The sequence below is a fragment of the Castor canadensis genome, chromosome 1, assembly GCF_047511655.1.
Source record: "Castor canadensis chromosome 1, mCasCan1.hap1v2, whole genome shotgun sequence".
NCBI lineage: Eukaryota > Metazoa > Chordata > Mammalia > Rodentia > Castoridae > Castor > Castor canadensis.
Window position 1 is genome coordinate 7,458,673 of NC_133386.1, and position 25,311 is coordinate 7,483,983.

Genomic DNA, 25,311 nt, shown 5'->3' on the forward strand with positions numbered 1-25,311 from the left:
TGATGAAAGTCAGCAATTGGTACTGTGCTACAAACAAGAGTCAAAGGAGGTAGTAGTAGTAGTGACTTCTCCATGTAATATCAGCAAAAGGCAGAGGGAAGATTTTCCTTCTTTCATACTCAGAAGATCAAACTTTCTAGTTTTGGGAGGCAGTAAAGCTCACAAATAAACTTCCCATGGTTAGGATGTATCTCCCACTTGGTAAAAAGTCTCCATATATATGAAAGGAGAGAAAAGAAATAATATGAGAACACAGGAGAGTAACTCAAACTATAGCACAGATAACACACACAATGCTTGAAAATGTTGTTTCAAAGATCTACTTAAACTTTGATGGAAACTAATTGTAATAAGACAAAGTTAGAAGATGTGATAACTCCCCTGAGAGTGCTCAGAAGCAGGTTGTCCAGTGTTTCATGTTCCATGTTTGATCCCCACATTAAAACAGTATCAGTTTCTAAGACAGAAAATGTTCCTGCAGCTGCAATGAGGCCTCCAAGGTTTATATTGGGGATGACCCAGAGAGGGCCACCAGGCAGTAGATCTTGGCAATATGGCCCTGGTTCGCATGCAGAAGGAGGTGAACAACCAAGTCTTACCAATCACGAAGCATGTCATCCACGTTCCCTTTCCAAACACACCTTGCAGGAAGCGGAAGATCACAAACACAGGGAAATTTGGTGCAAATGCCACCACGACACCAGTGACGCCAACACCAAAACAGGATATTAAGTAAATGACTATCCTGCCATACCTTTTTGAGAAAAAGAGAGAAAAAGAGATCACCTGAAACCCTTTCTTCAGCATAGTAGGGAAAACTACACTTCAGGGTTGTTAAAAGAAGGAGTAAGTACAGAACATGTATTTTCTGCAACTTTAATATTACATTAAACAGCAATAATATTACTCATTATTTGATAATATAATTAAAGGATTGTGGAAAACCCCAAGCTTTATTTTATAGCAAAACCAGAGCGAGTAAAACATGTGCCCATGAAGTGAATTACAAAATTTAAAGCACAGAACATGTCCTTTGTGACTGCAGTTTCCCCACAGGTGACACTCCTAAGACTGTTGTTTCAGGCTCCCTGGTGGCACAGAAATGACACTTTCTAGCATTTTTGTAGGTGCGGTCACAGGGAAAAAGGGGTAGAAGGAAGTGCAATGGTATATTACAGCAAGGAGGCCTCCCTTTGAATCTTGCCTCCACTGACTACTAGTCACATGACACTGGGCAACTTCCTAAGATATCAAAACTCAGGTTTTGTTTGCTTGCTTATTATTTTTTTCCCAGGCCTTTTCAGAGTGGGGTAGTAGACAGTATCAAGTGTGATGCTAGTGTAAAAGCTCTTTATAAACTATAACATTCACAACCAATCTGAGTTGCTTCTAATTTTTTTGCCATTTATATAACTATTATTAAATAGTTTAGGAAAAAGATAACAGGATATTGTGTACAATAGTCCAGTCTGGTGTTAATTGGTTCCATAGAGTATTGTCAAATTATTGGCTGGTGAAAGTTGGTTGTCAATGACCTTTGAGATTTGAGTCTATGGTATTTTTCCATAGACATTTCCACAAAAGTCATATGCCCTGAGCAAGCTATGTCAGCAGCATAGTCAGACATGTTTGTATTCTTCCACAATGTCAGAAGTTATTAAATAACAATAAGTCCACAAGTTATGCCAATTTTTTGGCATTAATTTGCCAAGTACTACTGATATCACTTGACAGACATGAACCATTGGCAAGCAGGTTCTTTCACTCCCATCTTAAATGTAGAGGTTACAGAATTGCTAACAAAAGGTTAAAGCAAGTTTAGGGTTCAAAGACACCTTGTGGAAGGCAAGAACCTTAGGGCTGATATAGTTGCAAAGAGGGTTCTTGCTGGTAGTTGAATAAGATATTAACATAATACCCATCACAGAGCTGTTGAGGTGTAGTGATATCAAAGTGCAGAGCTAGATCAAAGCTCAATACTGGTTCAAGGCACAGAGCCACTTCCAAGCTTAGTGGGTCTGGAGTGGGGTGGGAGGTGGGGTCAGTCCATGATGCATTCACTCACCTAATTGTCTAATAACATATATTGGGGTACTGTGCCACAGTACCCCAGTACTTAGGTGTCCCTCTGTTTATATGGTTCTGGTGAGAGGGCTGCATCATTACATGGTCTGGTGTGAAGGATAAGCCTAGTTTTTCTGATATGGGCATGCTTGATTTAATTTGGTGAGTTCATAGGTGGTAATCTTATTTGCATAAGTGTCAGTCTGCCTCATGGTTTGGGCTGGACAGATGGGGGTTGTTACTTGCATAAACAAGATGTAGAATTGCTCTTCCTCAGCATTTGCACTCAAAATGAGCAAACTGCTGTTTTATAAAATGGAGTCATTCAGAGCAAGACAAAGGCTGAAAGCTAGTGACTGCCCTGTACGATATGGAGTAACAGAGCAGGGCACAGCCTACACCACATCATACATATTGAATCTTGCTTGATCTGCAGTGTAGAGACGGAAATGGCCTTAGTTTATCCAGATATTTTTAAGTGACTTAATTTTTTTAAAAGCAATTTTAGGTGAACAGACCTTACTCTCACACACATGTACTCCGCCCATGGAGTGGTACACTTGTTACAACTAACAACCCTACACTGACACATCCTTACGTGTCTATAGTTCACACTTGGGTTCACTCTTGGTGTTGACCATTCTATGAGCTTGGACAAACGCAGAATGGCTCATGCCTACCATCTCAGTGTCATACGGAATAATTTCACTGTCCTTGAGAAAATTTGTGCTCTACTTGTTCATCATTACCAGGCTGCTCCTAATCCCTGCAGTGCCTGACCTTTTTATTGTCTCCATAATTTTGCTTTTTCCAGAACATTACACAGACGGAATCATACAGTACATGGCCTTTTCAGATTGGCTCCTTTTGTTTGGCAGTGTTTGAGGTTCTTCCACATTTTCACGGATAGTAGCTTATTAGTGCAGAATAATATTCCACTGTCTGGATGCATCATGGGTTCCTTATCCATTCTCCTACTGAAGGATATCTTAGCTGCTTCCAAATTTGGCCAATTAAAAATAAAGCTGCCATAACATCCATGTTCAGGTTTTTGTGTGGGCATACATTTTCAGTCCCTTTGGGCAAATATTAAGGACTGCAATTGCTAGACCATATATGTTTAGTTTTGTGAGAAACTGCTAAACTGTCTTCCCAAAAGGCTGTATTGCATCATTCCTACCAGCAATGAATGAGCATTTTTATTTCACAGACTTTCCAAAATTTGTCAGTGTTCTGGGTTTTGGCCACTTATGGGTGTATAGTGTATGTCCTTGTTGTTTTAATTTGCATCTCCCTGATGACATATGACATGGAGCATCTTTTCGTATGCTTATTCACCATCTGTGCATCTCTTTTGGCAAAGTCACACATGTGGAACCAAAATCCATTTTCTTTTAGTTAGGTTGTTTATTTTATCCTTGAGCTCTCAGAGTTCTCTGTATATTTTGCTGGTTTTTTTGTTTGTTTTTTTGCAGTACTGGGGCTTGATCTCAGGGCCTTCACCTTGAGCCATTCCACTAGCCCTATTTTTGTGAAGGCCATCCAGCTCTTTATATATTTTGAATAAGAGTCTTCTATCAGATAAGTCTTTTGCAAATATTTTCTTTCAGTCTGTGCCTTACCTTTTCACTCTTTTGACAGTGGTTTTCTTAAGAAGAAAATTTTAATTTTAATTAAGCATAGCTTATCAATTCCTTCATGGTTATGCCTCTGATGTTGCATTTAGAAAGTCATAGTCCCTGTGCTGTCCTCAAGAAGTTTTACAGTTTTGTGTTTTACATTTAGGTCTGCAATCCATTTTAAATTAATTTTGTTGATGGCTTTGTATTGGTTGGCTTTCTTATCACTGTGACAGAATGTCTGCCACAAACAATTTAAAAGGAGGAAAGATTTATTTCAGCTCATAGTTTCAGAGGGTTCAGTCTATGGTTGCTTGGCCCTACATGCTTAAGTGGAACATCATGGTGGCAGGAGCATGTGGACAAGAAGGCTGCTCAATTCTTGGTGGACAGAAAGCAGAGAAAGAGGAATACAGGAATACAGAAAGGGGCCAGGGCAAGATACAGCTTCCAAGGACTATAGCACTATAGCATCCAGTGACTGACTTAATTCAACTAGGCCCAACTTCCTACTTTTTATCATATCCTAATAATGCTATCATATTATGAATTCATCAAAGGATTAATCCCTCATTAGGTGAGAACCCTCATGATCTAATCATCCCTGTAATAGCCACCACAGCCCCCCTCCTTTACCTTTCACATATGTGCATCTTTATATGCAAAGCAAGTTTCTTGTAGGCAACACATAGTTGGGTCTTTAGTGTTCATCCACTCTGATAATCTGTCTTTTAATTGATGTATTCAAAGTGATTATTGATATAGTTGAATTAACATCTACTATATTTGTTACCATTTTCTTTTATTTTTCTATTTTGTCTCCCATACTTTTTCGGCCTTTTGTGGTTTTAATTGATTATTTTATGTGATTCCATTTTCTTCTTTCTTAGAAAGAAGAAAAATACCTCCTTCCCTTCCTTTCACTTATTTTTAGTGGTCTCCCTGGTGTTTGCAGTATACATTTACAATTATTCCAAGTCTACTTTCAAATAACATTAAACAATTTCACAACTAGCACAAGTACCTATAATAACAAAATAATCCTATTTTCCCCTCCTGTCCCTTGTACAATTGCTGCCATTCATTTCACTTGTACATAAGCATAAACAAACATATACATATATGTGATATTTATGATAAATATGTAAACATATATAATCAAATGCATCACTGCTATTATTATTTTTAATAAACTGTTATCTGCTAGGTTAAGAATAAGAAAAATAAAATTTTTATGTTACTTCCACTTATTCCTTCCCTAGTACTCTTCCTTTCTTTATGTAGATATGAGTTTCTGGCCTATATCATTTTCCTTCACTTTAAAGAACTTTTTAATATTTCTAGCAAGGTAGGCCTACTGGCAACAAATTCCTTCAGTTTTTGTTTGCTTAAGAAGATCTTTATTTCTTTTTCGATGGATAATTTTGCAGAATACAGAATTCTAGGTTGGAAGCACTTTTCTTTCAACATTTAAAATATTGTACTTCAGTCTCTTCTTGCTTGCAAGTTTTAAAGGAAAAGTAAAATGTAATTTTTTTTATATTTGCTCCTCTCCAAAGTAAGGTCTCCCTACCTTCTAGCTTCCTTCATGAATTTTTCCTTACTTTGATTTTGTGTCATTTGAATATGATAAACCCCTGTACACTTTTGGGGAGCATTTATCTTGCCTGGTGTTCTCTGAGTGTGCTGAATCTGTGGCTTGGTGTCTAAGATTAACTTGGGGAAAATTCTTGGTCAGTATTGCTTCAAATATTTCTTTTGTTTCTCTCTCTCTTCACTATGCATAGGTAGCTGCCTCACAGTTATTGAATATTCTGTTCTGGACTTTTTTTTTTTCAGTCTTTTTTGTGTTTTCAGTGTTGAAAATTTCTGTTGAGATATTCTCAAGGCCAGAGGTTGTTTCTTCAGCCATGTCTTCACCCAGTGGCAGCAATTGGGTTTCATCCCCAGCATTCCTCTTGGTTCTGAGACTTTCCATATCTTTGTTTCCACTGGCCATCTGTGTTGGCATGCTGTCTACTGCATCCATTAATCCTTGCCATATTAGCCATAGTCTCAATAATTAGCTCAATAATTACAATACCCTTACTACATCAGAGTCTGGTTCTGATACTTGCTATTTCTCTTCAAGCTGTGGTGTTTTCTGTTTGTCTGTCTGCATTTTAGTATGCCTCTTATTTATTTTTTTTTTTAGCTGGATGTACTATCCTGGGTTAGATGAACTGTGTAATGGGTCTTCAGTGATATGACGAGAGGTAAATGGAAAGAAGACGTGTTCTGTAGATTATGGTCAAGTCTCAGTGATTTCATGAGCTCTAGACTTTGAACATTACAAGTATTTTCTTCCCTTTAGTTGGAACCAGGTGGTTGGAGTGGGCTGGATTTGGGTATTTCCTCTCCCAACATGGCAGGCTAGTGCTAACTAGAGTTGGGTGTTTCCTTCCTCCAGCTCTTCAATGCCCTGATAAACCCCAGCAGGTTAGGTTCTGGTTAACTTGTTTCTCCTGAGGCCAGTCCTTGTTAAGAAAAACAGAGTGCTCTGACATATTTTGAAATGGTTCTTTTCACTCCTCTTCCTTCACTCTGCTGGAAACTGAGGGGATTTCTCTTGATATTCACTGTGAGAACCTGGTAGAGCTCCAGGAGGTTAGAAAAAAATCACAAATACATGGGGATCTTTCCATTACTGGGTGCCACTGTAGTAGTTCTCCTCTCCCTTCTGCTCCTCCTCTTCTTTTGTGGTGCTGGGATGGAACCCAGGCAAGTTCTCTACCACTGAGCCACAACCCCAGCCACCCCCTGGAGTTTTTAACTTTTGGACTTGTCCACACTCAGTCCAGGAATTCACCAATTCAATTTGGGTTTTCCTTATCCAGCAATTTCTCCTCAGGTGAGTTTCAATTCTCTGTATCTGCCTACCTGCCTTTCCAATCAGTGGTAGCAGTTTACCCTGGGACCTCACCCCTGACAGAGCTAAGAAGAGCTACTGACTTTTCAGTTTTCTTAGCTTTACACGTGTTGGGATTGAGTGGCAACTTCCAGGCTCTTCATCTACAGAAACTGGAAGCCCCAATCTAGGCTTTTAAATTCAGATTATGCCCCTGTACACTTTCCTCTCAAATGTATGTGGCCTATTAAGTGATTTCTGGTCCTTTCATTCAAGGATAGAAATCACAGATGCAGAACTGAAGGAGTTGAAAGGCGGCAATGCTGACAGGAGGCAGAGCTAATTAAGGCAAGTCATCTAGAAGAACTATATCTGGGCTGGGGACCAGTGGCTCACACCTATAATTCTAGCTACATGGGAGACTGAGGATGGGCAGGATTGCGGTTAGAAGCCAGCCCAAGCAAGTAGTTCATAAATCCCCATCTCCAAAATAACTAGAGCGAAATGGACTGGATGTGTGGCTTAAGCGGTAGAGTGCCTGCTTTGCAAGCATGAAGCCCTGGGTTCAAACTCCTGTCCTGCCAACAAAAAGAAAAAGAAAGAAAAGAAAAAAGAACTGTGTCTACTTCACTCCTGACTAGAACACAGATTTTCTCCTTCAGTAGAGTTACTTTGGTGTGAAGATATGTTTATTGCTTGTAAAGGAGAAAAATGCAAAACAAGCAAAATCTACTTTAATATTCTCTAGCTAGGCATGGTGGCATGTGCCCTGATAAAAGTATTTGGGAAACTAAGGAGGGAGAATTAGGAGTTCAGGGTCAGTCTTGGCTATGTTGCAAGACCTGGTATCAAAATATCAAAATTAACCAAACAACAAATTCAAATTAGAAAGAGTAAGAACAAAATAAAATAAATAAATATTTTAAAAATGTAACCCAATTCCAAATTTTAGCCATCTAGGAAGAAAGTGATGATGAAAGCAATGATGAAGTTTGAAAGCTTATAAAGAGAGAAGGAAAGGAGGAAGAGCAGCAGACACAGAAGGGTAAAGGAAAAGCCTGGGTGCAGAAGACAGCACAGGGAAGGATGAGAGAAAAGAAGAGGGAGAAAGAGAAAGTGACAAAAGCAGAAAGGAAGGTCTACCACCAGAGAAACACCAGCTTGTTCAAACTTGGATTTTTAATCGGCTCCAACATTGGGGCATTTTACTGTTGAATTAGCTAATTAATTGCTGTTTACAGTTCTCTAAAAGGGACCCTGTGTGTCATTCACTGAGTGGTGGGTCCACAAGGACAGGCACCAGAGAAGTATTAGGCCATACTTAGCCAAAGACTCCCATTCTAAGGTGTACAGAGAGAATGGTTCCAAGTATTTTTGTAGCTAGAATTGGGAGAAAGGAAAAGAGTTGAACGTGGATATGAAGACCAGTAACAATAGCGTCAGAAACCAGAATATTCCAGTAGAAACCAGAATATTCCAGTAGAAAGCACGACTATCTTGAATAGACACACTCACCACATCTGCCTCTAGCCAGTTACGTTTATGTATATAAAATAATATGTAAGAATCCTTTAACAGTTTTGGTAAGATTTATTTTTCACAGTTTTAAATTTTGTAGGATAAAATATAAGGATTTCTTTTTTTTTAATTAAGTGAAATAAATTGGAAGTGGGTGAATTTTAGGACTAAATTAATCAATCTGCAACCACTGAATTGTTACTGAGACACAGTGAATCAATTCCACTGCATCTGGCAGGCCACCTGTCACCCAGCCACAGTGCCACTGCTTTCACCTAGAAGTTTTCAAACCCACCAGGGACAGCTTTACCTTTTTTTGTATCCATGTGCATATGGTGTATTACAGTGACATAAAATAGTTGTCACATCTGTACATACCTGTCTGCTGCATAGCCCAAGGTGAACGCCCCAGCAAGGAAGCCCAAGTTTAAGATGGCTTGAGTGAGGTCCAACATCCATGCGTTGACACAGACAAGATCAAACTGGAGAAACAAAGAAACACACATGGAGACGCATGCGGCGGAGGCTATCCTGAAAACACCACACTCTCTTGTGCACACCAACAATCTCTAAGCATGTTTGCTTCCAGACAACTTTAATGCGTTGTAAAATGTATCACACACACGTTTGTGTTTTCTTTGTTACTTTAGGTAACTACAAAGGATTTATAGTATAGCATAAATGCTGGCATCTGAAATAATAATATTTAAAGTAATGATGGTACACTAACCTATCAAGTACGTCCAGTAGAATGTAAACACCATAGTGACTGGACACCTGTCATCACCCAGTAAAAGCAAAGTCACCACCATCCTTCCATGTACAATACAGTAGAAACTGCACATAAAATTGACATTTAACTTTAAAAAGTTTCCTGCGAAAGAAAGTCTTTAAATATTACAAGTTTTTCCAACTGAATTAATATTATCATCACTTTCAGACCATAATTGGTAAAATATAAGCTGCCATGAATTTTGAAAAATAGTTATTACAGAGGAGTAATGTTCTGATGGGAGTGTACCTTTCCATTTTGGGAAGGATGTTAGGAGAGGACAGGCTTTCACAGTTAGGTTGTGTAATCGGTAGAGGAATATGGCTTATTACTAGAAAGAGCAGAGCTCAACATCAAGTCTGTTCCTGTTTTTCATTTTTATAAATTTACAATCCAAGAAACCTTGCGTGTATATACTAATCAATGGGAATGGAGGGTTTTGTTACAGTTATGGTACTCAGTTCTTTGTCGATCTCAATTACACACCAAACTTTGCATCCTCACCTGTCACCAACATCATTTTTACTTTTCTAACAGCCAACGCAGCCTGTAAGTCCTTGAACAATTTTACTGTAAGAAAGAAATGGGAACTGCCAGAGTTAGAAAAAGATTTTAATCATGTCATTAGTCACTTTCTTTTTTAACTACTTTCTGAATATCTAAACTAGTATTTTAAATTGTTCACAGTTTGATGACCTGTGGGTGGCAAAACCTCAATCAAAGCAACACAGTAAGACAAGAGAGTCTATGATTTCTTTCCTCACCATATTCCTGTTCTCAGGCAAATCCATTCAGGAGAAGACAACGTTCATGAACTGAGAATCTGAAAACTGATTCTCTTAGGAGCTTTCAGCTGCCCCCACTGTCTCTAAGGGGTACCATCATCCCTGCCTGGACACCCCTGCTTATGACCACAGCATGACGCAAAAATCAATGTCACGGGAGCAGGAACTGGGAGCAGTTTCATAAATTCATTTTCCTAAGCGAACTATATTATTTATTTGTAAGACCCAACGTCTTGTCTTGACTCTGTAGCCAATGGCCTGCTACTTCACACAGCCTGAAAAAAAAGGTGGGGCAGGAATAGATGGCACAACTCAGAGTGGCTGAGAAGTTCATTTGACATGCAGAGTTTTACCTATTTACATGACAGTAGTAATGGAATACAGTTTACCAGATCGTAATTATCAGGTTGGGTTTAGGAAGATATGAGTTCACTTCAAGTAGGCATGTGGATGATTGTCAGGAATAATTTTCCATCAGAATTAAACATGTGAAGAATGCACTTAAAATAAAAACACATAGAATCTCAGAAAGCAAATGGATGATTTAATTACCAGAAAAAAGCCAACATTTTGCTTTAGAAAAGTATCAACCAGAGTGAAATATAAAAACCCACAAGTGGAATTTGCTTCTTCCAGCTGTACTTCAAGCAGTTGGGTTGTAGTGTAGAGTACAGGTCTTCCATACACAATGTAGGGAGGCCCAGCAACAGCAACACTTTTGACATGTTTGGTCAGCTGCTTTTGAAATCTATGAGTTGAAATGGCCCTAGATAGTCGTTAACCACTCAAAATATCCTTTAATATCAAACTAATGGTCTTCTTCACTTTTCCATCAGAGCAGGACTGCACACGTGCTAGGCAAGCACACTCTACCTCTGAGCTATTGACCCCAGCACCCCAGTTGTGGTTCTGATTTGCATTTCCTCAAAGGCTGACCGAACAGGGTGTTCAGCATCTTTTCACTGGCTCATTGTCCACTCTCTGCGTATCTGAGGATTTTCAGAAATTTAAATTTTCATATTTAAATAAAATTAATTGAAAATAAATGTCTAAATGGTTAAGGTGCTGTGATATCATTTTTCTAAAGTACGTGGGCCAGCTCTTTCTGCCCTTTCATGTTTTCTGCATGCTAGGGTGCTGAAGGTGTGGACACTGCATTTTTCTGGACACCTTGCCAGCAGGAGCAGGGATCTGTTTAGGTTTAAGAAGCTAGCACAAGATCAGAAGGCAGGAGGAGGGGTGAGAATTCTGCTTCTGGACTTAGCACCAGCTCCAGTTCCAGTCCTGGCAGTGACAACAGGGGTTGGTGGCTGCAGGAGTCAGCCGGTGCTTGTGACCACTACCTGGTTACTTGGGGGCAAAGGCATCTGGCTTCACATGTGTGGTGGGCTTTGAAATTGGCCATCAAGAAGAGCAGGAGCTGACCACCAAGACCCTGTAAGAACTGTCCTTCCCAATCTCTTTCCTTTTTTCCAAACCCTTCTGAAAATCCTTTTATTAAATCCCTTTCTGCTTAAAATACCTAGGCTGGTTTCTGTTTTTATGACTGGGATTCTGCCAGTTTTCAAAAGTACAAAATAAATGAACTTAAAGTATGCATGTTTAGAGAAATGCACACAGACACGCACATATACACTTATGTTTCCAGTACAGGGAACATTGCAGACGCAAGGATTCCAGAGCTTGGTTTTGACTTGCACAGTCAGGGGCAGCCTCCCACCCATCTCTTTATTCACTACCTGCTGCTGCAAGAGTCTGGGCTTGAAATATGTTTACTATGGCTGCACAGGCAAGGCCTTATTCCCCAAATAAAGCTTTCTAGAGCTCTTTGGGAGACCTAAACTCACCTCTTGTCAAAGGGAGGGAATTGTGGATCACCAAAAATCTACTGAAGTCTGAGTCAGAGACACAAGGATTTGCCTTTAAGTCAGTCTGCACAGAACAAGACATCTGCATTTTTCTTCCAAAGGGTACACATGCAAGAACATTAAAAAAAATTATAATGTTCACAAATCTATGTGCACCCATCCTGTTACTTATTAATCTTCAAAATCCCTTTACACAAAAAGAATAACTCTCTGTGGCATGAGCAGAAAGTCAATCTGATAAAAGACTCAGGCAGCTGTTCTCAATACCAAGAGAATTTCAAGACTTTGTTCTAGAGATGGCACACGCAATTCCAGAGAAATGAGGTGCTTCTGAAGGGTTTCCTCTCAGGGCTTTTCTTAGAAAAGAAAAATAGACTCAGTTGTTTAAATAGATTTTATGTGAACTTGAGTTTAATGGTAAAATGCTGGGGTGAGTTGCTGTGAGATATATGTCAAATTTGTGATTTCTAAGTTATTCTTAAAACTAAAGCAACAAAATAGCTCCAATATATTAAGGCCAAAGATGAGAAGTAAGGTTAAAAAAAATTCAAGTGTTAAGAAGCCTTAGAAATTAGGGAGGGTGCCTGGCCTGCTCCTCAAACTATAGGAGAGCATCAGCGGGATTAAGAGTTCATCCTTCTTAACCAAACTCTCACACGAGAGTCAAAGATTAGAGGTCATCACAGCATTTGACTTCAGGCATGAGTTGTTATTTGCATTGTCCTGGGAGAATGGAGGGCTCTGATGTCATGATATCCATATGCCTCTGTTTCAACTGTTTTAAGGATGACCCATCTTATGGTTTAGGCATGGCTTATTCCCCAAAGGTTAGGGTGCTAGAGGTTTGGCCTCCAATGTGGTAGTATTGGGAGCGGTGGAACCTTTAAGAGGTAGGGCCTAGGGTGAGGTATTAGGTAATTAGGGGCACACCATCAGGAGAAACTAGTGTTGTTCTTACAGCATCCCAGTTAATTTCCTTGCTCTAAAAAGAGTGAGCCTGACCCCTGATCATGCTAGCTTCCTGTCTTGCCATCTGATCTCCACCTCCCTCCCCCACTGTCATGCCTTCTATTATGCAGCCTTCATCAGAGGCCAAACAGATAGGGCTACCTGAGCTTGGACCTTCAGTCTCTAAAACTGTGAGCTTAATAAACTCTTTTCTTTGTCAGTGCTCAGCTTCAGGTGTTTTGTTCTAGCAACAAAAAATGGACTAAGACAAGTTATAAATGGAACCATTCTTAATCAGCTCTGAGGTTGAAATCAGGAGCTGCTAAACTCTTCAATCAGTGTTGGAAACACCAATGACAAACAACTCTGACTTGACTCCCAGGTGTGGATGTACCTTAGGCTACATTTGGCATTGTCTAAGACAATCAGATGTTGGCTTCCATGGGCAGAGTCCATTTTTTTGATCAACAACAAGACCTAATAATGGTTTAAAAATATAGTAATCATATAGAAAAATAATTTGAGTTGAGTCCCATGAGGAGAAAATGTGCCATTCTTAATTATGGCCATAATGAAAACATTTTAAACAGGATCTGCTGGCATTATTTGGGCACCTTCATTTATCTCAAAAAGCTAATGTTTTCTTCATTTAAGATCAGAAACATCATGATGAGCTGCAGGTGTAAAAATGAACCACATTTGCTTGCAGCTAACTCCAACTTGTGGGCTTCACTTTACACAGAAGAGGCTGTGAAAAACACCAATGTGTGCACGCCTACTTTCTGCCTCCACGAGGAACTGTTTGTGTAGTTTGGGAGCTGAGTGGGTTTATGCAAAGCAAATGTAGAGCAATTCAGAGCTAAGCGAATATCTAAATGTGAGAATGAAATGCTTGGTGAGACAGAAGCAGCCAGATACATGCAGAGCTGGATTTAGAAGGAAATAAGAGGTGGTGAGACTGCATGGGGGTGCAGTAGGGTTTGTGTAGCACCTGAGTCACTTGTCTCTCACCTGTGTGGGGAAGAGAGGCAGGCCTAAGCCTGGGACAGTGACTTTATTACCCAGGAAACCAGAGGCATAAAGGGAGCTCAGGACAGATGGAGGGTCTAGAAGGTTGCAAATGGAAGGCCCAGAATGGAGCAAGAGTCCAGTCCAGAGTGAGTGGGAGAGACAAAGAGTGAGAAACTGTGGCCACTGTTCAGAGCAGTGTGTGAAAAGGCACCATGTGGGATGGAGACTCACTCATGGATCCTCCAGGGCTTAATGGATTGTTAAGTAAATAAGCTTTGAAGGAGGTGGAGAGGTGTCTTAACTGCAGAGCATGGGAGAAATGAAAGTATTAAATCTATTCTAAGAACAACACCCTTTGTTCATTACTTTGTGTCCTTCACTGTGGAAAGTGGACTACATGAGCACAGGTATAGCCAATAAGCTGCATGTCTGAGTTTGGCACAGCCCCAAACCTCAGAAGGGAGCAAGCATAGTTACGCCCAATAAATTGCACTCTTGAGTTGGCACAGCCTCAGCTGCAGAAATGGGCAAGATGCAGTACAGCTATTTTTCCTAAGATGTTTATGTTCAGAGAGAAGTTGTCACAGGTTCCTCCTGTTCCTGAGGATTACAATGTCATGCCCCCTCCCCCGAGAATCACCTCTCCACCTCGTGTTGCCACTGTATATAATAAACTCGCTGGAGGTGGAGGGGGCTGGTGTGTCTCCTTTCCAGCACCCAGCCTACCTTCCCCAGCTTTATGCATGTTTGGTCTTCTGTCTGTTGTCTTTTCTACATCTCCCATTGCCCTCAGTTAGGTTTATAGGACAAACTCATGCAGTACATCTGGTACACTGGCCCCTCTGCTGAGGCTGTTTTACTTCTCCACAGTGAAGATGCACAGTTATTCATCTTTCTCTAAATAACTGAGACTTTAAAGGGGCCAAGGAGCGATGGCTTAGAAGTCAGACAACCTAGAGCTCTTGGCTCTGCCACTCCCATCAGTGTCCTCTGTTGATTTTTCTTAATGCTGAGTCTGGGTTCCTATTTATGTGATGAGAAGAATCACCTTGCTGTTATTGAGATAGTACATGGGATGCAGTAAGCCAACCTGGAGACATTCCAAATGGCCAATAAATGCTGCTAACTGCATTATGATCAGTGCTACAAGGATGATGATGATGATAATAAATAACACGACTGATGATTTTAAAAAGTGGTTTTCAACATAAGCTACTCATTAAAATTATGTGGTGCAACTGAAAATAATGCCTAACCCCACTGCAGACTAATTAAATCAGAATCCAGACTAATAACTGATACCTAGAGGCTATCAACTATTCAACATCTCCTCAGGGACAATTAATTGCAATATATTTTATGTTAAGATAAGCTGATACTGAGGAAGGGTAGGTCCTAATCTAATGACAGTTGTCCTTGTAAGAAAAAAGAAACAGACACACATTAGAAGAAGGTACATGAAGGATGGTCTACCAGCCAAGGGGAACCAAGAATTGCAGGCAACCACAGAAGCCAGGAGAGAGGCCTGGAATGGAGCCCTTACTGGAGCCTGCAGATGGAGCCTGGCCCTGCACACCCACAGACAGAGCCTCACCTTGCATGCCCACAGACAGAGCACAGCCCTACACAGACACAGACAGAGCCTGGCCCTTCCTGGTCGCTCCACAGTCTTGCGCCTAATCGCAACACCCAGCAGAACAATCCGCCATGCAAGAAGTGCACTTTCTTAGGGCCATCCTGGACTTCCCAGGGTGTTGGCTTCCTAAGCAGGAGTGAGCCAACATCCTCTATGTGAAAAGGGACAGACATTAACCAGTGGGAGATGTGAGGAGGTAAGGGAGCTGTCCATAGCCTCCTCCCAGCTTGTAGACCAACTCCCTCCTTCTGTCCAATTCTCTGCCCTGTCAGTTCCCTTTTGCCTCCCATTCACCCTACTGGCCAGTTTCCAACCTCTACAAAAAAGAGGTTGTATGGCCTTTGTGCATCTGTAGGTTTTCCTGGCTCCACATACCCCTTGCCTTGGCATCTTGCTCTGTGACAGCTCCTCAGTCACCAGCAAGGCCCCTTGTCCTGATCCCCCACCCCCTGGCTTGCTGTGAGGTGGGGGCTGAGTAGATGGCCTGATGCCCCATACAGGAGCCACAGACACCCCCGACAGGCTCGCCATGATTCTGACTCCTTCCCAGTGCTCGGAGTGAGGATCAGGCTGCCCCAGTGGGTGCACAAAGTGGTGGCCAGTTACACCACCTCCAAATGTGCATGGTGACCATCAAGACAGGGGCAGGAAGGAGCAGTGCCAGATGAACTGCTCTCTGACTCCTCAACAGACTCCAGTCCCACAAGAAACTCCACAGCAAGAAGGGCCCCCATGCTGAGTCCCTCTGCTTTCCAGCCTCTGTCCCCTCCTCTTGCCTCACTCTCCTCATAGAGTGCCCGGCAGCTTTGCCCCCAATTCATTATCCAGGCTAAGGGAAGTTTGGAAAGACTTTTTGAAATTTTAGTAGAATAAGGACAAGACTTGAAGATCATCATACTTAAAGAGATACCTTAAAACTAGAGCATTGCACTCGAAGAATGCAACCAGAATTAAGCCAGAGTACCACGGAGCACTCAGGCCCATCATCCTCACACAGTTTCTTCTTCCTTCCCTTTCCCCACATCTCCAACCAATTAGAGTTCCCGGCCACTCCTGAGCCACTCCACACACAAGTGTGTGTCTGTGCGGAGGGGACCAGGCAGACAGCTGGACAGCATGGCAGCTGATCCAGAAATAAACATTGGCTTCTGATGCCTCAGGTCCCACGTCACAGGTTTGAGGGCTCCTCACTCGTTTCCAACCCAATGTTGCTCCAAACAATATGGTGATGAAAATTCCAAACCACAAACACACTTGAAGAAAGTCCTCCCCCTGGGTCAAGGCTTTGGGAAGCTTTTTCAGGAAGTAAATATGTGTGAGTAGAACCAGGACACTGCCCTGCTGCCACTAAACCCATCTGAACTGACCCATGGTTTCCTCCCTCCCTGTCTCCTCTCTGTCCCTCACCATCAACAGGTGGGACCGGGTCTTGAGGAAGTGTGCAGGGTGATTCTGGGTGTCCAGCTGGAGCAGGGCATGTTGCTATGTGCACTGTGGGGGAAGGGGTCACCTCTTTCCCCAGCTGTCCCAGCAGCCACATTAACCCCCATAAGGAAAAGCTACTAGAACTCCTGAACCCACGGGCATCTCCTCCCAGTCCCACACAAACCAGAAAAAAAATGACAATAACCAGATCTGAAAGATCTGAAGAGGCACTACATGTCCCCTGCCAGTGCCAAAGAACCTCCCTCTATAAACTTAAGTAGAACTAGGAGAACAGCCAGGCAGGGAAAGGATCAGGATTCAGAAGACCAGAACTATCTGAAGATGTTTTCAAGTTAAGTAGTCAGCACAAGAAACAAGAAGTAAGGAACCTGAAATTGTAGTGCACACCTCGAATCTCAGCACTGGGGAGGCAGAGCCAGGAGGATTGGCTAAATGGCAAGACCCTATTTCAAAACAAAAACAAGGCCCTCCTGACCTCCATAAAGTCATGGTTTGGGTGAGGTGCAAGAGTCTGTTGCATTCGTAAAACAAGAGCAATTTGTTGTCGAAAAGGAGCATCCCAAAAGTTAATAGAAATTGTAGAGAAAATTGAGAGAAATGGACAGCGATCAGCAGATTGAACTCAGGAGAAAAATAAATTGATGGCTGGAGCACTGGTTCCATGAAACTTTGGAGGAAGCTGAGGAGAAAAGATGAAGGAGGGGAAATCTGAGGGAAAAGAAGTGAGCAAGGAGAAATCCAAGGAGTGAATACTGATTTTTTCCTTAAGTGGGAAACAGAAGAGGCGCCTTTGTGAAAGGCCAACAGAGCAACTGTAAGTGGCCGGGCCTCACCACTCCGCCAGCCCCTGCCCTCAGACACCCTGGGTCCAGGAGGGGCATCCGGTCCAGCTCGTCTTCTTAAAGATACATGGATACTTCTTTCCTGTTCAGCCCCCTGGCAACCTTGCCTGTGGAGGAGCCCTGTCTTTCCTTGGCTATAGGGTGGGACCTTCTTCTTGTTATTTCCCAACCCCACCCCACAATGCTTTTGTTCCCACTTTCCACTGCTGGTGTCAGATGCAACCTTCTCTGCTGAACAGGGTCAATCATGGCCTATATTTGCTGAGTAATTATTTATATTCTGAATAAAAATAAAAAATCAGGTTATGAAATTAGGCCTATGATCCCACTGTTGTAAGGTAATCTGTATTTGTGCGCATACACTGAAAATGTCAGAAGAGGAGGAAACCCCATCAGCTAATCTATAACCTAAACTTGTTCTGAGAGGTTGGAGGATTGGGGATTTTACTCTCATACTTGCATTTTATCTCCTTTTTGCATTGGATGTATATTATCTTTATGAATTTAATTAGAAAAATTATAAAGCTGTATCTGCTTTAGAAAAACAAATTCTATACTGAAAGCAAAGCCATATATTAGGGGGTGGGGGAGGGGTTTTCATTGGGGAAAATAAAATGCGTATGATAGAAAGAGGGGAGGGGGCCCCCTGAATTAGATGTAATGGTCTTTCCAAGTCTGGTTTGGGATACAGGGGTGTGGGATGCTTTTCCTAACAATAATACTTGAAATAACTGTTAGAGTGGAGTCAGGGGGAGGTAGGGGATGGGGAGACTGTCTTCTCACTTGAAATTTAGTAAATAATTTAAGTTCTGAAAACACTGAGAGCAACCCAGAAGCCTCTCCATGCATAGATAAATTCTTTTATCTCCCAGCTCATCCCTCTGACCCAATTCTGCTGAATGACCTTTCCCAGCCTAGGCAGCAACCACTCACGATCATTCACACATTATCTGAAGCCTGATGTGCAGGTGAACTTGGATGTTGTGTTCTGGACTCCGGGATACTGTTCTTTGGGTCTGATATGACATTTATTTGTCCTCGATTTTGATTTCTGCCTTTGCTTAGGCTGGGTCATTTTCATTTATCTGTCATCACCTTCCCTTTCTTTACTCTTTCTTTAACCTCATTCCCTGTGCTGTTGAACCCATCTAGTAAATTTGTTATCTGTCATTGCACTGTCTCAGCTGTAGACTTTCTTGTAATTGTCTCATTTCTCTGCTGAGACTCCCTAATCTATTAATTCATTGAGAACATTTTTTCCTTTAACTCTTTTAACATCTTTTAATTGGGTGAGCATGTTTATAATTGCTGCTTTGAAGTCTTTGGTTGCTATTCTAACATCTAGGCTCACTCAGTGAATTTCTAACTGATGGCCCTTCTCCATTCTTCCTAGTATTCCCCACCAAAAACTACTGCATTTCCTGTTTCTTTGCAGGTCTTACTGGTTGAGATATCAAAATACAGGGCAGATAATAGTCACTTCTGCTTCTCTGGCTCTCATTACCCTCTTTGGTGATTGTTGACTTTTGTTCTGCTAAGAAGTGGGTTTACTCAGACTTACACTTCAATGTGACCCACAGCCCCCCTCAGCATTGCAGCTTCTGGCAGGTGCTTTCTGTTTCAGCTTCATCCCCTGGCGGTCTTCCCTGTGCTTGCACAATAGGTTGGTGGCCAGCCCAGGATTTGTCAAGAGTTTATATTCTAGTTTTGGGGCCCATTCTTCCTGCGGTTTTCCCACTTCTGAGGAAAACTAACCCCTCATGGCAGCTGTTATCCAGCTGGGACTCTGTTCTCATGCCTCTGAGCTTAGGGAGCCTCGGCTGTCCATCAGCCAAGCTGTACGTGGGCTGGGAATTCACTCAGTGACCGAGTGATACATGAATCTGGGCTTTGTTTATTTTCAAACAAACCAAGTGGATAAAATTGGGATTCAGGGGGACTGGCAGGGGGCTCAACTGGTAGAGCACCTGCCTAGCAAGTGTGAGGCCCTGAGTTCAAACCTTAGTCCCACCCTCCAAAAAAAAAGTTAAAAAAAAAAAGAATCTGCATACTTTATAATATTGCCCCTTTCCACACTTTAAAAATCACATGAAACACCCTTCTAGACTCTAACACTTTCTAAAATGAATGCCTTATTTTATTAAGAAGACTAAACAGCTCCTGCCATTATGAATCTGCCTGTTAGGAATTTTAATTTTTTCTCTACTCCACTGGACTTATTGGGAATATAATTAATGAAGCATTATTGTCACCATGTGCAATGCCAGATTCTCAGGGGTAAGGTGTCCCAACCTCAACACATTCTTGTGAGTAGGATTTTGGGTCAGTTTTCCAGATAGGTAGAAAATTATGGCCACAGATACACATCATAATAATCTCTTTGAGTCGCTCTTCAAGGCTCTATTATTCCTCTTCCTAGTTGTAGGATATATAATTTAAGAAAATAAAAAAATTTACATTAAATTTCTCTCTCAAGCTTAACTAAATGTGGAGCTCAAAGGTTTATGTGTTCAATTTTGAAAATTTTGTAGCAGAACTGAACTATTAGTGTTTGAGGCAACCTCTTCCATACTGAACAGATCTGTGTGTTTTCGCCTGTGTTCTCGGTCCCAAAGAACAGGTTCACCTTGAATACTGGGGCAGAGCTGGCTTCTGTGGTACCTGTTCCACTACAGCCATCACACCTCCCAGTACCTGAAGCTCAATCCTCAGGGTACATCTTCCAAAAATGGGTCTGCTGATACACTTTAAAAAAAATACTGCATCAGGATCAGGCATGGTGATGTGCCCTTATAATCTCAGCTATTCAGGAGGCAGAGACAGGAGGATCAAGGTTTGGTTCAAGGGCCTCCCAGACAAATAGTGAGACCCTATGTCAAAGAAGAATTTGGGCACGGTAGGGCATATCTGTAATTCCAGATACGCAGGAGGCAGAGGCAGACCCAGCCAAAAGCACAAGAGCCTATCTGAAAAACAAGCTAAAAGCAAAAGGACAAGGGCATAGCTCAAGTGGTACAGTGCTTACCGAGCAAGTGCAAGGCCCTGAGTTCAAATCCCCAGTATGCAAATATATGCATATGTATTTGTATATATGTTTTCAAACGTAAACATATGTGCATATATGCATATACATATATATGTACGTGTGTTTGTATATATGTGTATATATATAATATCAGTGTAGCTATAAAGGACCTTTAAGAATGTAACTATCTGCCATACAGGATAACAGCTTCTGGCTATGGTATTAGGGAGGAATATCTCTTTCTGGTTTTTTGCTTTGGAAATAAAATTACCTTTTCTTTAGTTAAATGCTAACCTCTCAATAGCTCCCACACTCACAGAATAAAATTCAGGTCACCCACCTGTCTTCACGTTTCATTTTGCCTTTAGGCACTTCCTGCTGCTTTCTGTCTAGCACACCGTTTTCCCATTTCTTCTCTGCCTGGTAAAGTTGCTCTTTAAGATCTGATAAAATGTATCCACTGGGCTGGAGATGCCCTACCTGTCAGAGCCTTCACAGATACAAATAGAAGATAGATTAGCCTGGATTAATTACAGTGATTGCAATTTATCTTGTAATTGACTCTATATCCCTTGTATAATAATCTCCTGGGACTCAGCCCCTAAAATAATTAGGAGCTGTGAAACTTTTAAAGGGACATGATAAATACATAAAGTGACTCAACATTTTGGAAGAAGGCTGTCCAGATGAAATAAGGGTAAAAACAAAAGCTGATGACATGCGTAATCACGGCAAGTCACCTATCTGCACATGGGCAGGTAACAGGAAAGACAGAATAAGCACAAAGCAGGGGCCACAGCCCCTCCCTCTCTCCTGTCTATCCCAGGAAGATTTGCATCTGGACACACACCACAGTTAGCAGACACAAGGCCAACTGTTAGCACCGTTATCGAGTTACAGCTAATGATAACAACAGAACGTCTAGCTACTTTTCTTTTCCTCAGTTTGGGAAAAGGAAGGTACCAAATTAATCTACCAGAAATAAGGACACTCAGGCACCTGACAGGTGCAGGTCCAAATAACAGATCTGTCACATGTGCCTGTCATTTTGAAAACAGCACGGGGGGTATTTTTGTTGCTAGAAATATTCTTCAAATGCACACAAAGCATATTTGGCACTTCCTGAGTTCTCAGAGCCCACGGAACGTGCAAGAACGAAGCCACAACCATCCAAGGAGAGTGAACCAAACAGAGGAAAAGTATTAACAAGTTTTTAAAAATTAAAGCATGTCCTTCAGTAAGTTTAACTATTCCTTTTGAGGAAAGTAAAAATACAGTCTTTTCTGTCCAGCTGGCCTCCCTCCACCTCCATGTGAAGAAGGCATGACATGTAGTTCTGTGTGCAGCTGGGGCTAGTTCTAGAACACTTGGGCTCCCATCTCTTTTAGGAATCTGCCATCCTGAGATGCTGAGGATTTCCCCGTTGGTGTTCTGTCCACCAGACATTCCTAGAAGAAATTCTAGGGTGGCGAGTGAGACCCAAACCTTCTTAGTAGATTTTAGTTTCTGTCTTTCAAAATTATCGGTAGCTCTTTCTCTCCACTTGGAAACCACAGGTGCCAGAGATCTTCAAAATCTCATCAGACCACGCAGTGACACGGGCACCTTTTAAAGTCTGCCAAAGCCAACTTCTTTAGTAAGGCCACACTCTTACGACATAGTCGGCTAAGCTGATGAAATGTCACCACCAGCACCATGCAAAAAAAAAAAATCTGACTTTTCCAGAATGTGAAAACTAGCCTACAGAACCAAAATTTTTGCTTTCTTCCCCTCCAGCTTAACAACGGTCTTTTAAAAAGATTCTAACTAATAGAATTTAATATATTAAAAAGCTGGATCCTAATTCCACTGCCACATTTCTGATTTGACATACCCTTTTGAAGAATCTTTCTAGACTCTTCTCACATCACGTTAGAGAACACTGAGTACTTTTGTAGCTCAGGGTTATTGTTTTGACATTTTGACTGTGAACGTGTGGGAGTGTTAGACACAACACTGGGTGCTTTATATCACTAAAATGAGTATTATTAGATTAGAAGATAAATAAACACATTGAAAAGTTTTGGAGGAGAAACATAACATTAAATTAGGCCAGAAGCTGCTGCTAGAATTAGCTGACAAATGACCACAAGGTCAAAGCAGTGAACTGACTCAAACAGACGGAAATCTTTGAGCCAAACCTCAGCAGCCCATGTGGATGGCCTTCCTTCCTGAACAGTCTTGTGCTCAGTTTTACTTTGTTTATTGTTCTGCTCATGCTTTGTATTTGAGAGCAAGAGTAAGTGTCACTTGGCAATAGAATTATTGAAACATTTCCAATTTATTAGAATCAGAAAGAGATGTGAGAAAGCTTTTAATCTTGGAGGATTTGGGCCAGCAGTTTTGATAGAGAGCTTCAAGGACGTCCAGGCAGCCATAGGACAATGGAGTTACTGACTGAAGTCCACCTGGATATCACAGCTTCACTTGGTTAAGACTGGAAAGTTTGTAGTTTGTGGCCCAAAGAGCAGACCAAACTTTGTCATTGAACTCTGAATAGTTCCACAGTGGAAGGACCTTGTTTTTTGTACCTTGATCCACTCAACAGTATCTGGGATACCCCAATCTGTCCTTGCCCTGTGGGGAGCATGACAGGAGAGACCTGGTCTATTGCACAACTGGGGTGCATGTTGACTCTGCCAGCTAGGGAAAATTAATTTAGCATTAAGTTTTGTCTTTCTAACTTGTCATGGGACCAGTGATCACATTGCAAGAGTGTGCAAGATTGTACATGGAAAAACATTTGCTTCTTAATGCATTTTACACACAAACTGTTTTCATTATGATGACTTGGAATTATTAATGCAAACAAGAAAACGTACGCGGAGTTCATCCTGACCCTGGCCATCAGAGATCATCTTGGAGCACTCACAGACCAAGTACACAGGGACAGCCAGCCAGCAGCCTTCAACAGCTGGGCAATTTTTATTCTACATATCCAAGAGTTCAGGTGAACAAACACTCCGAGGGCACCTTGTGCCATGGCATACTTCCAGTCTGAAATCTATTGGCTAAAATTTGCTTGGACAGGCTTCAAATAGTTGTTTTACACACACTCTTTTATGAAGTTCTGCTAGCACCCTGTGAGGTAGACATGATTACCGTCCCCATTTCACAGATGAGGAAACAGAGGCCAGAAGAGATCAGGAAACTGATTAGAGGTTACATGCCAGACAGTCAGCAGGGATGGGGACAGGACCTGAACTCTGCCTCTATGTCCACACCCTTCAACACTTCAGTCTACCCTATAGCCCATGCACAAAGAATATGTTCTTTAAATACATAAGGCTTCCTTAACCTATCCCTTTTTAGCATGTGATCTACTTTTGTCATATTTTCACCTATTGAATATTGCCTTGTGCTTGCTCTAAAATTATCTGCAACTGGCACAGCACAAAAAATAAGACTGATACCAGGCCATTCTCGTTTTTCTTTTCCTTCAAGCATCATTCTCTTCTTAGAACCAATGGGCAGGGGAAAAGGTGCCAGCTTTTGAGTGCAAGCTTTATGCTTCTTGGTCTGAAAATTATGTTTGCTTTGCAAAGAAGAAAAGGTTTTAGAACAGTGTCATCCTAGCAGCTTAAATGTCTTTGTCTTCGCTCAGCATTAGGCTAGACAAGAGAGAACTTATCATTGCTAAGACTGTGTTGATTCTGTTGAAACCAGTGGGCATCCAGCAAGGCAACTGTCCCAGCTGGGTGCACAGAGGCAGGAACTGGCTTTCCGTGAGCCTCCTGCCCTGCTCATGCTACTTCATTCAGCAAATGCAGGACCAAAGATTCAGATCTGGTTTGGGGTGACTGTGTGTTATTCCTTGCACACTTTTCCACCTTCCCACTTGGGAAAGGAGGAGCTATTCCAGAGCTCCTCCTTCAGCAATCAGTGTGCACCTGCTCACTCTCCATTCCTCCAGGGTGCACCTGGGAAGCAAAGACCCTGCTTCCAACACTGCAAAATTTGCACGTTGCTTACATAGAAAGTTGGCAGCCTTCCTAGGAAAGACCCAAGCAAGATCCTTATGCCAAGTCTTCCCTCCAAACCTTCTGGCTCCAAACTGGATAGCAAAGACCCCACAGATGAGCACCTTGCTATAGAGGAGGCACAAGTCATGGGAAATGTCCCTGTGAGAGAGGCCAGGGTCCCCTCACTGCATATTAGTGAGCAGGAAAGATTTTTGTCTCAGTTAAAGCACTTAGAGATATTGCATTCCCCACAACTGGAGACAGGTGTGAGTCAGCTTAACACAGTAAAAGGATAGTTCATTTAGTCACTCATTCAAAAGACCTTCAGGGCTTGCTCCTGGATGGACGAGGTGCTCTGCCATGCACTGAGGGGGCATACGGACTGGGTTCTGGCTCTGGCTGAACATCAGGGTGGTATGTAAAGTAGAATACAAAGTGGAGTGGTTTAAATGCAGCAAGAGGTTCATGCAGGGAAGGCTTTTGGGAGGAGGCAGAATTTGAGCCAGGCCTATGGGAACTGGTTGTGTTTTGACACTTGGAGGTGAGGCAGAGAAGAGCATGGGGCAGCAAAGAGGTGAGAAAGGGAAGGGGAGGCTAGGATGACAATATTTAACTAGCTTACTAAAAAATCTAATGGAGAGACTCAATGGTAAAGGGCACATTAGTAGCTCTACACATCCCACAAAGCATTTCCTAGCCACTATTATTTGATCCACAGAAAATATGAACTTAAGTCTTAAGATGTGATTCTTATTTCCTTTTCAGGAAGATTCAACTGAAGGAATAAATGTGAGTAAACTGAAAAGTCACAAAATGCTACATGAAGAATATGTTACTTAGGACCAATGGTTAGAAACTACTAGGAAATAGAGCATAGTATAATTAAATC

At 41.7% G+C, this 25,311-nt stretch overlaps 1 protein-coding gene across 9 annotated transcripts in view; it reads right to left on the minus strand.

The window, feature by feature from the left end:
• Positions 1–25,311, minus strand: part of Slc22a3 (solute carrier family 22 member 3) — a 101,062-nt gene that overhangs the window by 50,554 nt on the left and 25,197 nt on the right. For 8 of the 9 annotated variants that reach the window (XR_012447227.1, XM_074071003.1, XM_074071039.1 and 5 more), the window contains 2 exons: positions 8,467–8,570; positions 600–754 (listed from right to left, as the gene is read on the minus strand). Coding sequence is in view for 8 of the 9 variants with exons in the window: in XM_074071003.1 (XP_073927104.1) it covers positions 600–754; positions 8,467–8,570 (259 nt within the window). In the remaining variant the exon portion in view is untranslated. The remainder of the gene's footprint in view (positions 1–599; positions 755–8,466; positions 8,571–25,311) is intronic. The other variant, XM_074071031.1, reaches the window with a different exon arrangement.